This window comes from Budorcas taxicolor, chromosome 11 (assembly GCF_023091745.1).
Source record: "Budorcas taxicolor isolate Tak-1 chromosome 11, Takin1.1, whole genome shotgun sequence".
In the NCBI taxonomy this organism is placed as follows: Eukaryota; Metazoa; Chordata; class Mammalia; order Artiodactyla; family Bovidae; genus Budorcas; species Budorcas taxicolor.
In genome coordinates, this window is record NC_068920.1 from 85,247,263 (window position 1) to 85,260,781 (window position 13,519).

Sequence of the window (13,519 nt, forward strand, 5' to 3'; positions counted from 1 at the left end):
GCAATAGTAGAGCGTTTGTTTGCTGTTAATTCCAGCCGCTGCAGGAAGACAATGACCCCGTACCCTCCACTGATCTGCAGCAAGAGGAAATTTCTGAATGATCCCCCCCACACACCCCCGCAGCTTTGCACGCTCCACTGGGTCTAAAATACAAAACATCAGCTCCTAGCAGTTGGGCTTTCAAACAAACCGATTTTTAAAAAGGAATGTGGCTTACCCCAAAAAGAAGTTGAACGTTCCAGTTGATCAAAAAGTACTTGTTTAGGAAAATCAGTTTTGGAATGAAGTGGAAACAAGGCCTTTGAAATGCAGTTTGGCCCTACATAGCACCACATTTTAGACTTTTCCTTGCCATTGCACATTCTTTACGGTAAAGAGGACTCTGAGCCCGCAGGGTCTTCATCCGTCCAGTCCTCCCTGGCTGCAAGCTTCCCTTCCCCCACCGCTGAAGCTTTCAGCCAGGGGCCAGGCAGTTGGGAGAACTTTGAAATTGTTCCTGATCCCCTTTGGCAGCGTGCGCCTAGCACCAAAACGCTCCAGTTAACACCAGCGCAATCACTGTTAGCGTGAAGCAGCTGCTCAAGGCCTGGCGGGCTCCACTGATCACCCCCACCCAACCAGACTCAGCTGTGAGACTCAGGAGACCCCAGTGAACACACGGTCAAGGGGACAGGAGTACGGGTGACAGAACCCAGTTGCTGTAGGTGAGGAAACAAACTTTTGCTAAAGCTCTTATTTACTTTGGAAAAAGTGAACTGTGTGTGTTAGGGCTGGGTGAGGGGTAGAGAAGGAAAAACAGGAATTGATTTATGAAGCACATTTTTAAGCTTTAAAGCAATTGTAGGAAAGAACCATACTCAGGTTTTGTTCAATTGTGTGAGAATCTGCAGAGAGATTGAAAGCTTTTTTTTTTTTCTTTTTTCCAGACCTGGGTTGAATTTTCGTTCTGGCGGCTTATAGTAGTCTCAAGCACAGACACTAATCCTTTTGCATAAATAACGTGTGTGCTCACTCCCAGAGGAAGCTGTCCACATAAACAAACACTACCCAGATATAAGTTTAACTTGTTTAATCTTCCTTCTCTCTCCGTCCTCAGCACAACCAGGCTTTCCAAAGTCCAGGCCAAACCCTGGTTCTGTGGCCCAGAAAGGCTGGGCTTTAACTTCCCACCCCCAATTCAGCCAGAGGCTGGTAAGACCCTCCTCACCCAAGCAGTTCAGTTTCACGGGCGTCCCACTGGGAAAAAAAAAAAAAAATCAGACCTTCAGCTGCCACTGCAGACACGTGATCGCTTGGTGACTCACAGGCGGGCCACACCCCTCAGGCCTCCCAGCCAGGACCTGCTACCAGTCAGCCAACTCGGGGATGCATCTTATTAGCAAAGGGAACAGCTAGCTAAACTAATGCCCTTGACAGTCTAAATTTCAGCTAAAAGAACTTCCTATTAAAACATATAGGGAGACAAGCTCTTCAGAACTCAGACTCTGCCAGCCCTCTAAACCCTACCACCCAACTCTCTTAAGACCTGGGCAATGCCTGACAGTGGTGGGAAGCTAGAAAGCTCTATAGATATCCCCATTTTAAAAAAGGAAGCTATCTTACACATTACCATTTTTTTTTTCCCAAAAGTTTTATTGGGGGAAAACTAAAAAACATTTACAGTACAATGTTTACAGTCACAATTTGTAGTGAACTGATTCCCCAAATATATTACAACTCAAGTTGACTTAACCTTGTTACATTCAAAATACCTACTTCTGTCAAAGTAGTCCACAATACATACATACATAGTGCTCCAACTGTACCTACGTACAAACAAACTAAAGCTACTGCTCATTCAGCCGCTGTCCAGAAAAGCATTCCTGCCTTTCCACACGGGGAAAAAAAAAAATAGTACAAGTTTTGGAATTTTCTGTAATTAAACAAGGCATATTCATGTACTACATACCATTTTAGCACTAAGAGGTGGCCTCTTCACTTTATATCTATATAAAAAAAAAGTGGTAAAAATCTTCTCCTTTTGTGCAGTTGAACCCATCCTACATTCAGATTCTCTCAAGCACTAATAGACAAAATACTTATTTGGTTGAGGAAAATTTAAGGCAAGTTCTGGCCCTTCCAAAGGCACTGTGAGATTACCACCCCCCCCATTATTGCTACATGTCTTTATATGCAGAGTATGTCACAGTGGAACTGGTGGAATAAGCAAACAAAAAACATCTTTTGCTAATTTATAAAGTTGGAATGAGAAAAGCATGCCACATGTAAGCCTGATTGCAATGTGGTCATTTTTTCTTTTAAAGTTGGATGGGCTACAACCATTATACATTCTAAGAAAAACTCATAAGATATTCCTCAAACTACTTCCACAGCATCAAGATAGATTTCTGTAAAGAAATCATGCAATCTTTCAAAATTTACGTAAACAAGGAAAGAAATTAATGAAATAAATATTACATACAATCTCTTAAATTAAGATTTTTTTACTCATTTACAATAAAATAACCATGTGAAGTTACAAAAGGCATATATTACTGTGAAAAGAACATACACTCCACATTTTGCCGATTAATAATGGCAATCATAACTTAACATAATAAAAGAATATATATCTATTGCTTTCCATCATACTTGATAAATACAGTATGAACAAAATTTTCAATGTATACTTTTCACAAGATAATAAATAAGTTAAATAGTTTTTTTTTTTCATATTGAGTTGTGGTGCAGTGGTGCGAATCAACTCAAAACAGCTAAAAATTCAGCAGTTATTCCCCATCAATTACAAACTAAGCTCTGCCCAAGGCTTCCAGAAAGAGCAGACAAAATGGTTCTAAATTAAACATCCACTAAGTGGTGGCAATGAAACCAGTAACCAGTATGAAACTTTGGAATGCAAGGTTTTCTTTTTTCCAGACATATATAACTTTGTTAAAAAACAAACACCTATGGAGCTGAGGTCTACTATCAAGGCATATTCTTGGCAGAATATTGGATTCTAAAAGCTTATAGGTTTAGCAAGGCGGTGGTTGGCTGGTTTGTTTACACTGGTCTGGGACAAACAATTAGGAACTTCTCTCAAGACAAGAGTCCCGACATCTGGACTGTAACTAATGCTTTTCAAGTGAAGATATGGAATGGTGGTTGATAGCTGCTGGTGCTGGGTTGATTTTTCCTAAAATCCCAAACGCATCGGAGACCTAAAAAAGTTTGTTGTTTGGTTTTTTGTTCTATCCGCATCACAACTGCTCTGTTGTGAGTCTTTTGTTCATCAATACAAAAAGTTCGTTGGCTTTTTTCCCGCTCAACAAGAATGAAACTTCGTAATAATAATAAAAATAATAATAATAATGATAAAAAACCAAAAAACAAAGAGGGAACCGAAAGGGGAGGGCTGGGGGCCCCTCCCGGCACTCAAGTTCGAGTCCAAGTGCTCGGCACAGCCTGCAGTCTGCTTGTGGCCGATGTCACTCCCCATACTCCCGTGCCCCTCTGCCCCTAAGCAGGGGCGCCCTCCAACACCCCCAGAACGGCCTTCCCTTCCTTCTCCTCACTGGCGCCCTCTTGCCTCAGTCGTCGGAGATGGAGAGGCGGCTGAAGATGGGTAGGCGGCGACCCGGGTCAAGGCCGGGGGACTCAGAGCCGCTGAGGCTGCCCGAGCTCAGGGAGCCGCTCAAGTAGCTGTCGCGGTCCGACAGCGAGTCTGGGGGGCTAGGGGGCGCGTCGAACACCGGCGACTCCGACAGGCGGCGTGGCAACTGGAAGCTGAAGGGCGGCGAGGGCGGCCCGGCGGCGCTGGCAGGGAGGGGCGCGCTGGGCGGCGCCGGGGGCTGCGCGGGGGGCACCAGGCCCTGTTGCTGCTGCTGCTGCTGCTGGCTGCGATAGTAGGCGGCAGCAGCCACAGCGGCAAAGTTGTGGGTCTGGATGGCGAGCGGTGTGATGAGGCTGCTCAGCTCCGGGCCGAAGGCGAAGGCGTTGTTAGCGCACGAGGCCGACGAGCAGGTGGCGCAGGGCGCGCCGGGTGCAAGCAAGTCCTCGGCGCCCCCGGTGCCGTACAGCAGCGCGGCCGCCGCCGCCGCGGCCGCAGCAGAGGCGCAGCACGTCGGGGCGCCGGAGGGCGTGGAGGCTGCCGAGGCCGAGGAGCAGGACGAAGCGGACGACGAGCAAGACGAGGCCGAGGAGCAGGAGGGTGGCGGCGGTGTGCGCGACGTGGGGCTGTCGAGAAGCAGGGGCGACTCGAGGCCCCCAGGGGGCTGGTGGTGGCCCGACGGGAAGCCCGAGAAGCTGAGGCTATGGTGCAGCTTGGGCCGCGGTTCCCGCGGGAAGCCTAGGTGCAGCGCGTCGCGGGCGCTGAAGGTGCGCAAGTCCCCGGAGGCGCCCCCGGACGGCGCGGGTCGCCGCTCATCAGCGTTGTGGATGAAGTGGCAGCGCGGCCCGTAGGGGCAGAAGCCGATGGTGTGGAAGGTGCGGCACAGCTCGGTCTTGTACTTGGGGTGCCGCGTCAGGCTGCGCAGCTCGTGGAAGCCGTGCGCGAACTGGCACTTCTCGCCGTACTTGCAGGTGCCACTCTCCTCGAAGGGCCGGCACAGCTCAGTTTTGTAGCGGGTCGAATTGATCTGGGAGCCGCCGCCCCCCTTCTGCTGTTGCTGCAGGTGCAGGAGGTGCTGGCTGCGCTCCCCGTTCTCGCTGAACGAGCGGTCCCGGAATTTGTTCTCCTTGTTCAGTAGGGCGGTGCCGCCGCCCCCCGACGGCTCCTTGAGGGTGCCGTAGGAGGCCGAGCCGCCGGCCGCCGCGCTACCGTTAGCCGCGCCCGGGAACTTGGGCGAGCAGCTGCCGGGGCTAGACGCGGGGTGGGCGAGCGCGTGCAGGTTGCTGGCCGAGTGCCGTCGGAGGAAGCCCGGCGTGAAGCCCGAACTGGGGGCGGTGGCCACGGGTGTCCCCACCGCCTTCTTGTCCAGCATGTTGTTCAGATTGAGGTTGGCCAGGGATTTCTCCGTCTGCCAAGAGGAGGGGAGCGGGGAAGAGATGAAAAGGGAGGAGGGAAGAGTTGGGGCGAGTTGCCGAGTAGCCACTACCAGCCCTCCGATTCTTTTTCCTTTTTTCGGATCTCGATTCGGCCCAACTTCCACACTTATACGCGCACAAGAATCAAGTTCGTACTGGGAGGAGCCGGACTCTCCCACCCTAGGCCGCGCTGCGTCGCGACATGTGATCCTCAGCCGTGGGCCGCAGGCCTGGGCGGCGCAAACCCCGTCCGGGAAGCCCCGGGCAGCGTGGCTGCGGTGAAACTTAACAGCTACAGCGACTCCCTTCTGCCTTTCCTCCCAGCTGCTCCTTCTCCCCGCCCACAAGGCTCGAGCAACAGTGCAAACTCTGGGATTTTTCCCGAATCTAAAAAAGTCACAGCGGGAAGAGAACCCCAAAGCCGAGGACAGAAGGCCAAGCCTGAGAACTTGAAGGGCTCCCTGCTCACCCGCGTACCTTGCACAAGAAGTCGATATCGTAGAAGGCGGACAGAAGTGTGGTCGACATGTTTCTGGATCCTCTAATGGTCGGAGCTGGAGACTGGGAGATCCGGAGAAGCCCTCGGGGCGGCGCGGCCGGGCCCGAGCCACGACGAGTAACGGGCGAGGGACGAGGGAGAGACCGAAAGTTTGCTGGGGGGCGAGAAAAGAGGGAGCGGGGGCAGCAGCGTGGACTGGTTTGAGGGTGCCCGGGAGTGCGGAGTTGGGGGGAAAGAAGAGTTAAGCTAGAGCGCTCCTCCGCGCCCCGGGGTGCCCGGCCCGCCCCCCCCCCGCGCGCGGAGCCGTCGGCAGCTCGCGGACTGGTGGAACTCAGCGGCCCGCGAGCGCACGCCCTATATAGAGCCCCCGGAGCGCGGCCGCTCCGGGGCGGGCGTGCCAGGGGAGGGGACAGAACGCTGACCCCGTAGGGGTCTCCAGGCAACGCCGCCCGCCCGCTTGCGGACGTCAAGAGCCTTCCTGGCCTCCCATTGGCCGCCGCCAATTTTTTTCCTCTGGGGGAGGAGACGAAGAGGCCTCGGGGCGGGGCTGGCCGCCTTGGGCTCCCGGGGCGGCGTGGAGATCTCGGCGGAGATGGGTGCTGCTGGTTGGTGGCGGGAAGATACGGCTCCCTTCTTTTGGGGCTGTTCTGTCGGAAATCCCCAGCAGGTCTAACGTGGTTGGGTTTCTGCAGCCCTGAACGTGTCTTTCCCCGCCCGATCCTGCTAGACGAAATTGCGGAGCTTTTATCTCCTACTCTGTTTAATATTGGGCGCGGGAATTGCAAAGTGCAAGAATATTGCAACCGTCCGCGCGGCCCGGCTGCTTTGGAAAGGGTCCTCTGGCCGGGGGGGCGGGGACTCTGGGCCCGAGTTTAACGGGTGGTGGCTGCGTCCCGACTGCACGTGGAGATGCGGTGGGGGTGGGGGCGGGAGCGGCCACGCGGGCGGCCGCCTGGGCAGTCTCTCCCGGAGGAGCCTGGGCCCGTTTCTCCGCCCCTCTTCCCGCCCAGACTGCAGTAAACAGGGCTTGAATGCCGAGGCCTGCCGGGCAGGGCTGAGTGTCTGAGGACAAGGCGCTGGCTTTGCTAATCACATCACAAGACCTTGAGCCAGGGCCAAAGTCGCAGAGTGGCGCGGGGCGTCCCGGGCGGGAGAGCCGCCTGGGAGGACGGGAGGAAAAGCCGGGAGAGCCGCGCAGGCATGGAGGCCACTTCCCGCCGCCTTGTCCTGCTGGTCTGTCCGGCTTTCCACAGTCCTCCTGGGGGTCGAGGTACAGCTGCCCGCCGAGGCTCCCGTCCGCCGCAGCCTTGGCCTGGCGCGCCCCTCCTAGACCCTCCCTGGCCGTTCAGGGCGCCGCGTCCTTCCTTAGCTCGTCCTGTGTTGCGGGCTCCCGCTGAGGACTACCCGCAGCCAGGCAAGGCTGGGCACCGAGGATTCACCTAGTGGGCTCTCCTTACCTTCTCTTGCCAGTCCCACACCCCAGAAGCCTGCGTTGGTATAAGATTTTGCCAGCCAGTGCCCTCTGTGTGTGAGGCAGACACCACCCCGCCCCAGCACCCAGTGAGGCTTAAGCCTCTGTTAGATCTGGGGTCCTGTCCAGGACACTTCTCCGCGTCTATGCAGACGCTGCCTCTGAAAGGCTGGAGTCCGGCCCATGATTTCGCACACCTGGCAGCCTAGGCTGTTACTGGGCCTAAGTTGGAAGGTCCAGTACCTGCCAGGGAAAGAAGCTCCTGCGACCCACACCTCCTTGCCCAGTTGATCTTATTTCTGGCTGTGTATCCTTGTGCTTATTTACATTCCACTGCACTCACTCCCTCTCTCAGTACCCTGGGAAGGAATGAACTAGGCCTGTCTCTCAGGAAACCAACTCCTTCAAGTTCAGCTTGCATGCAGAGCCAACTGCTGGACTCTCTACCCATCCAGGGTGCTTGAGCCAGGGCGGGGCTGTAAGGACTTCAGGATCAGAAACAGGGCTGGAGTTCAGCCTCCTTCCCTTATAAACCACATGGTTTTAGACAAATCACATAATCACCTGGGCAACTGGGTTTCCTTGTAAAACTAACATAATTTCTGCTTTACTAATCTATCACCTTTTGTCAAGGTGCCAATGCAAATGAGTTATCTGTTATGGTGTTTAAAAGATAAGTATATTCCATCTTACTTATTAAGTTGACAAAGCAGAAAAATGGAGCAAGTCAGACCTCTGGAGCATGGCTGGATGGGTGAAGGTTCACAGAATAGTGAATGTAGAGCTGAGAGGGCACCAAATTTTGGACCCTCCAGCTTGGAGCCAAGGGCAGTGACCTCAGAAGAAGCGACTGCTTTAGTCTCACCACCCAGCCTATACTGATCATTAGACAAGGCTGGGCATTCATGGCAGACACGTGTAGCCTAGAATACCCAAGAACCCTGACTCTGTTTTGTTCCTTGTTGAAATGAACCCAAATGCAAGAGTTTGAGGATGGCTCTGCCAGTGGGATATTCTGAATTGCCCCTGGGAATGCATCAGGGAAGTGTGAAACGGCCATTTCCCAGGCCCCCACCCCTGCTATTGAAAGTCAGTGACAAGATTTCATATACAAAAACCAGTGGAAACGTGTCTCTCCTGTACTCCCAAGCTGGCGACAACCAGCCAAGCTCAAAATCTGGGGTAATTCCCAGTCGACACCTATGAGAACACCCACGTTGGGAGCTGAGTAGAAGACTTTGGAGCTTGCATGCAAACATGCCATGGTACATGCTTTGGTACAGAGTACCTGCTGGTAGAGATATTTTTATTATTATATAACTGCTTTTATTTCATTTTAAATGAAGAAAAAGGGAATGCTGGACTCTTCCAGTGAGCTGAGCTTTATTAGACCAGTTTCATAATTATTCTACCATGGTTATCATTATGTTGTACCAACAATTACCTGACTTCTCACCAGCCATGTCTTCTCAGGACGAAAAGAAATGTTAAGCTGGCAACTTTCCATCAAGTGTGGGATACACAGATGCCTAACCAAGTAATTAATTCAGGATCACAACAAACACATTTTGAGCTGAATAGTGCAAAACCACCAGGGAATTTTCTGTTCTTTTTAGGACAAAACTTTGGACACTAAATTAACTTCTTTCCATGCCTCTTCCTACAGCTCTTTACTAGTAGGCTCTATTTATTTAGTGTTAGATGGTTTTCTTTCAAAGAGAAACAAATTATAGTTGAAATATAAATCTTTCTGCAGTAGGAAATGATCATATCAAATCCTCTCCCCTCTAACTGCCTGATCAAACCCTCAAACATCAATAAAATAATTATAACTGGTAGCTCACCTGTGAAGTATTTAAAAATATTTAGACTCTAAAAGCTGAACCAAGTGTACATCCAATTACTGAAATGGTTTCTTCAGATAACTAGGATGAAGTGGACGTGAATGAGGTTATGACCTATCCAAGCTAAGAAGATAACTGTCTTTGGGTGACACTCTGAAATTACAAATTAAAAACGGTAAGGCAGGAGAAGGCAATGGCAAGCCACTTCAGTACTCTTGCCTAGAAAATCTCATGGACGGAGGAGCCTGGTAGTCTGCAGTCCATGGGGGTCGCAAAGAGTCGGACAGGACTGAAGCGACTTAGCAGCAGTAGCAGCAGCAGTGAAAAACAAAATCAGCAGCAAAACGTATGCAATAGCGACACCTGCTGGGTGTCTGAGGAAGTGGGGAGGGCTGGATTTAGAAAAGCAGAGTCCTAAGGTTTGTAGCAATGGCAACCCACTCCAGTACTCTTGCCTGGAAAATCCCATGGATGGAGGAGCCTGGTGGGCTGCAGTCCATGGGGTCGCTAAGAGTCGGACACGACGGAGCAACTTCACTTTCACTTTTCACTTCCACGCATCGGAGAAGGAAATGGCAACCCACTCCAGTATTCTTGCCTGGAGAATCTCTCAGGGACGGGGGAGCCTAGTGGGCTGCCGTCTATGGGGTCGCACAGAGTCAGACACGACTGAAGCGACTTAGCAGCAGCAGCAAGGTTTGTAGATTAAGTCACAAAAATGGATAAATGTTTTCTGTGATACTAAGTAAGAATCTTTTTACTGCAACCAAGAAAATGATAGTAAACAGTGTATACATCAAATAAGTCATTTATTTTGACTCCCCTTTCCCCAGGTTCCTTCTAACAGCCAAGAGGCTATGGTTTCAGTGGGTGGTAGAATATGATTTCTTAACAATAGCACAAATACTTTTTATTGGGGGTCAAGGGGTAGGAGCTTGTAATGGCTCTTTTAATAATGAGGATGCCATGTGTAGGTCACTGAAGGCTTAAATATGCAGACAGTAAAAACACACTTATTTGTATGAAGTTAATGCTTAATTCTCCCAGGATCCAACATTTGGAACATATTTCTTACTTCACTAAAATGGAATAAAATTTGAAATTCGGACCAAGTGGGCTGTTTGCTAACTAATCCAACTCTTACAACCAGCCAAAAATTGGGGCGGGGGGAATCATGTGTTAAACCCAATTCTGTATAGTCAGTTCAGAGAAAAATGCAGGCTGGCTCTGGTTGGACATTGGAGGTCCTGGGGGATGAGAAAGGTTAATTCAGGCCTGCAGGTGGCCTGGACCTGGGAACAGAGTCAATATTCACTGTGGTAGCCTCACTTTCTACAGTAGCTGCAATAAACGAGGCTGCCTTGAACGACTGAACCGAAGAAAAAAATCCTCTGTGGGACAGAAGGCTAGACTCACAGAAGGGAGGTTGGGGGAGGAGGCGCGGTGTGAAGGGGAGAAGATGCTGGAGTTTCTGTTGAACATTTTCCTATTGAGTGAGTGGAGGAATAACCCACCCCACCCCAGTCCCACAAATCCTTCTTCAACAAGCTGTTTCTGTTCTTGGAAGCGTTAACTGATTCGCTGCTGCAGGAGAATCCAAAGCCCTGAGAACTAGGGTGTCCTCCCCTTCCTTTCCTTCCAGAAGAGCCAGCAGCCTCAGGCAAGCCAAAGTCCTTTCCTCCCAAATGCGCAGTCTTGTGAGCTCTGCCGTCTTCAAAAACTCAGCAGTGGGAGGCAGCACTCTGAAGAGCTGGGAGAGGAGGTGGCATTGCTCCGACGCAGTCCTCTGAAGATGATGGAGCATCTCGGGGCTGACGGGACGCCAGCTGGACTCAGACAGGAGGCGGAAGAGATGCTTGTAGAGGTATTTCACAAAGATCAGGGTCTCGGCCCAAAAGTTGATTTCCGTTTTTTCAAATGGGTAGTCTTCTTCCACCTGAATCAGATGAAAAAGACAAAACTCAGCCTTATGGGGGATGTTGACTCAGCCCCAGTCCAAGGGCAGAGTCCTGGCAGATGCAGAAGCAGTGTGTCCCCTCCCCCATCTGACAGCGGGCTCACTTTCGCCTGTTAACACCCCTGTACACACACCACTTGCAGCCTTGAAGGTCACCTTCTATTTTCACTCATTGTACTTCTCCACCGGAGAGGAATTCCTCCTCCCCAGACTTAACATGACCTTTGATAAGGATGTGTTTGTGGTTCTCAGCCAAGATACCTTGGGGAACTGGTGCTGAAAAGGGGACCTCAACACAGGAGGGGACCCTAGACCTGAAGGTGCATCTCGGTATCAGGGAGGAGGGGGGAAGGGAGATGTGAGGAGCAGAGCAGAGAGTGAAGTACTGCCAGACATGAGCCACTGCTCTCTGAGGATGAAACCCAATTTCTATAATGCTGGGGACTTTCAAGGTCATTTTTATTGTAGACACTTTATCTTGTCTCCAAATTTCCCATAAACAGACTGCTTTTTGAACTCTTGGTCTGCTGGGGATGCCAAGAAGGCCAGCTGAGTCAGACACTAGTGAAGAGGAATTTCAGTTCTCAAGATGCTTTTGCTGCTTATCTGGGTCCTCAGTTTCCCTGTCTGTTGACTGCTCCCCCTGGAGCAGTTTAATCGTTTTATTTTTTAATAAAAATAATTTTAATTTTAATAAAATATCAGTTTATTAAACCTGGAGGGGTTAAATAGTTTTCTTCTAGCAGCCGAGACCCTGGAAGGACCCTAATTCTCTGGAAGTGTTTCAGCTTCAGACCTAATTGTGGGGAGCCCCTGGTTACTCTAATGTTGATGAATAAGCATTCTCCATAATTAAACCATCAACTTCCAAGGGACCTCTTTCGAAGTCCCCTCCCCCACACTGATGGGAAGGCTTACCACTGGAACCCCTAAATCAGCAGGAGAGCTGCCCGAGCAGTGCCCAGCAGGCTGGGGTCACATGGAGATTTTGTTAATCGGTTACTACTGTGTATCTGAGCATCAGGAAGCACACTTTCAAGCCATATCAAGCTGACGAAAGCCTGTTAGGTGCTGCTCCAGTGGGCGTAGGTAGGGCACTCTCACACACCTCCGCTGCCTGAGACCCCAGGGATTACCTGATGTGCGCTCTCCTCACAGGCCATGAGGTCCTCACCCTCTCCCAACAGCCATCCCAGCAGGACTGGGAGTCCGGAGGTCAGCTGGTCCCACTGCTGGAGCAGGTCACACAGCACAGCCAGAGCCAGGTCCAGTGCGCTGGAGGCATCCACCTGACAGAAGGCAAATTCTGCAAAGACGAGAGAGGTGAGCCGTGAGTGTGCTGCCGAGGGCCAACCGGGAGTCTGTACAGGATTCTGAGGCAGTGAAAGTCGCAGGTAAAATCACTGCTACCGCCTGGCAGGGAAGCTGGTGGGAAAGGCTCGCTAAGGGTTATTTGCTGTCTATACACTAGAATGAATCACAGGCCTAAACCCCTATCTGTGCCCCCTATCCCAGTGGGGATAGAAGCTGCCCCATCTACAGGACTAGACGTTTCTCTCCCCTCAACCCAACTGGAAGGATATCAGGAAAGCATCCCACCTAGCGTTTCCTCTGCAGGCCTGCTGACAGTGCCTGACCTCTGTCACTTTGCCCCTTTCTCTAAAGCAAATCCCACTGAGCACGACACATTAAATGTCTAACATCTCTGAGCAGGGCATCAGCAAACTTTTTCTTAAAGAGCCAGAAGGTAAATCTTTTAGATTTTGGGAGTCTTTTTAGGCTGCACCAGGTCTTAGTGGTGGTATGTGGGATCTAGTTCCCTGGCCAGGAATAGAACCTGGGCCTCCTGCACTGGCAGTCTTAGCCACTGGACCACCAGGGACGTCCCAACTTTGCAAGTCTTATGCTCTCTGTCACAATTAACTCTGCGGAAAGCAGCCATAGACAATATGTAAACAAATGGTTGTGGCTACTAGGTTCCAATAAATCTTTATATTCCAATAAAATTGGACTTTCATGTGATTTTTAGGTATCAACAAATAATATTATTCTTTTTTTTCCAACCATTAAAAAAATGTAAAAGCCATTCGCAGTTCACAGGCTGTACAATGACAAGTTGTTTTGCTAAGTCATTTCAGACTCTTTGCAACCCTATAGACTGTAGCCCACCAGGCACCTCTGTCCACGGGATGTCCCAGGCAGAATATTGGAGTGGGTTGCCATTTCCTTTTCCAGGGGATCTTTCTAACCCAGGGCTTGAACCCGTGTCTCCCACTTGGCAGGCAGATTCTTTACTACTGAGCCACCTGGGAAGCTCCCCAATGGCAGGTGGGGGGCGGGAATTAGCTCACAGTCCACTGCCCTCTGTGTTAGACTGAATTCACTTTTCAGACACTCATCTTCTTAGCTGACTATGGGAAGGGCGTTGAAAGAGTAGAATGGGGCACAGAAAAAGGAAGTGGGTGACTTGGGGAAACCATTGCTTACTTCACCATTTTGCCTTCAGTTCAGTTCAGTCAGTTGCTCAGTTGTGTCCGACTATCTGCGATCCCATGGACCGCAGCACGCCAGGCTTCCCTGTCCATCACCAACTTCCAGAGCCTACTCAAACTCATGTCTGTTGAGCCGGTGATATCATTCAACCATCTCATCCTCTGTGGTCCCCTTCTCCTCCTGCTTTCAATCTTTCCCAGCATCAGGGTCTTTTCAAATGAGTCAGCTCTTCGCATCGGGTGGCCAAAGTG

At 50.9% G+C, this 13,519-nt stretch overlaps 2 protein-coding genes across 2 annotated transcripts in view; both read right to left on the reverse strand.

Moving 5' to 3' along the window:
- Nucleotides 1–1,617: 1,617 nt before the first annotated feature.
- On the reverse strand, nt 1,618–5,824 carry ZFP36L2 (ZFP36 ring finger protein like 2). Its single transcript, XM_052648551.1, has 2 exons — nt 5,482–5,824; nt 1,618–4,997 (listed from the first exon to the last, which is right to left on the reverse strand). Exons 1-2 carry the CDS (start codon nt 5,530–5,532, stop codon nt 3,570–3,572), a joined length of 1,479 nt encoding a protein of 492 aa, XP_052504511.1. The 5' UTR covers nt 5,533–5,824; the 3' UTR covers nt 1,618–3,569.
- Nucleotides 5,825–9,645: 3,821 nt separating this feature from the next.
- The window catches only part of THADA (THADA armadillo repeat containing), a 324,132-nt gene continuing 320,258 nt past the window's right edge, over nt 9,646–13,519 (reverse strand). Inside the window, exons 36-37 of the mRNA XM_052647551.1 lie at nt 11,912–12,081; nt 9,646–10,754 (exon numbers count right to left, since the gene is read on the reverse strand). Coding sequence (XP_052503511.1) covers nt 10,359–10,754; nt 11,912–12,081 — 566 coding nt within the window. The 3' untranslated portion in view covers nt 9,646–10,358. The remainder of the gene's footprint in view (nt 10,755–11,911; nt 12,082–13,519) is intronic.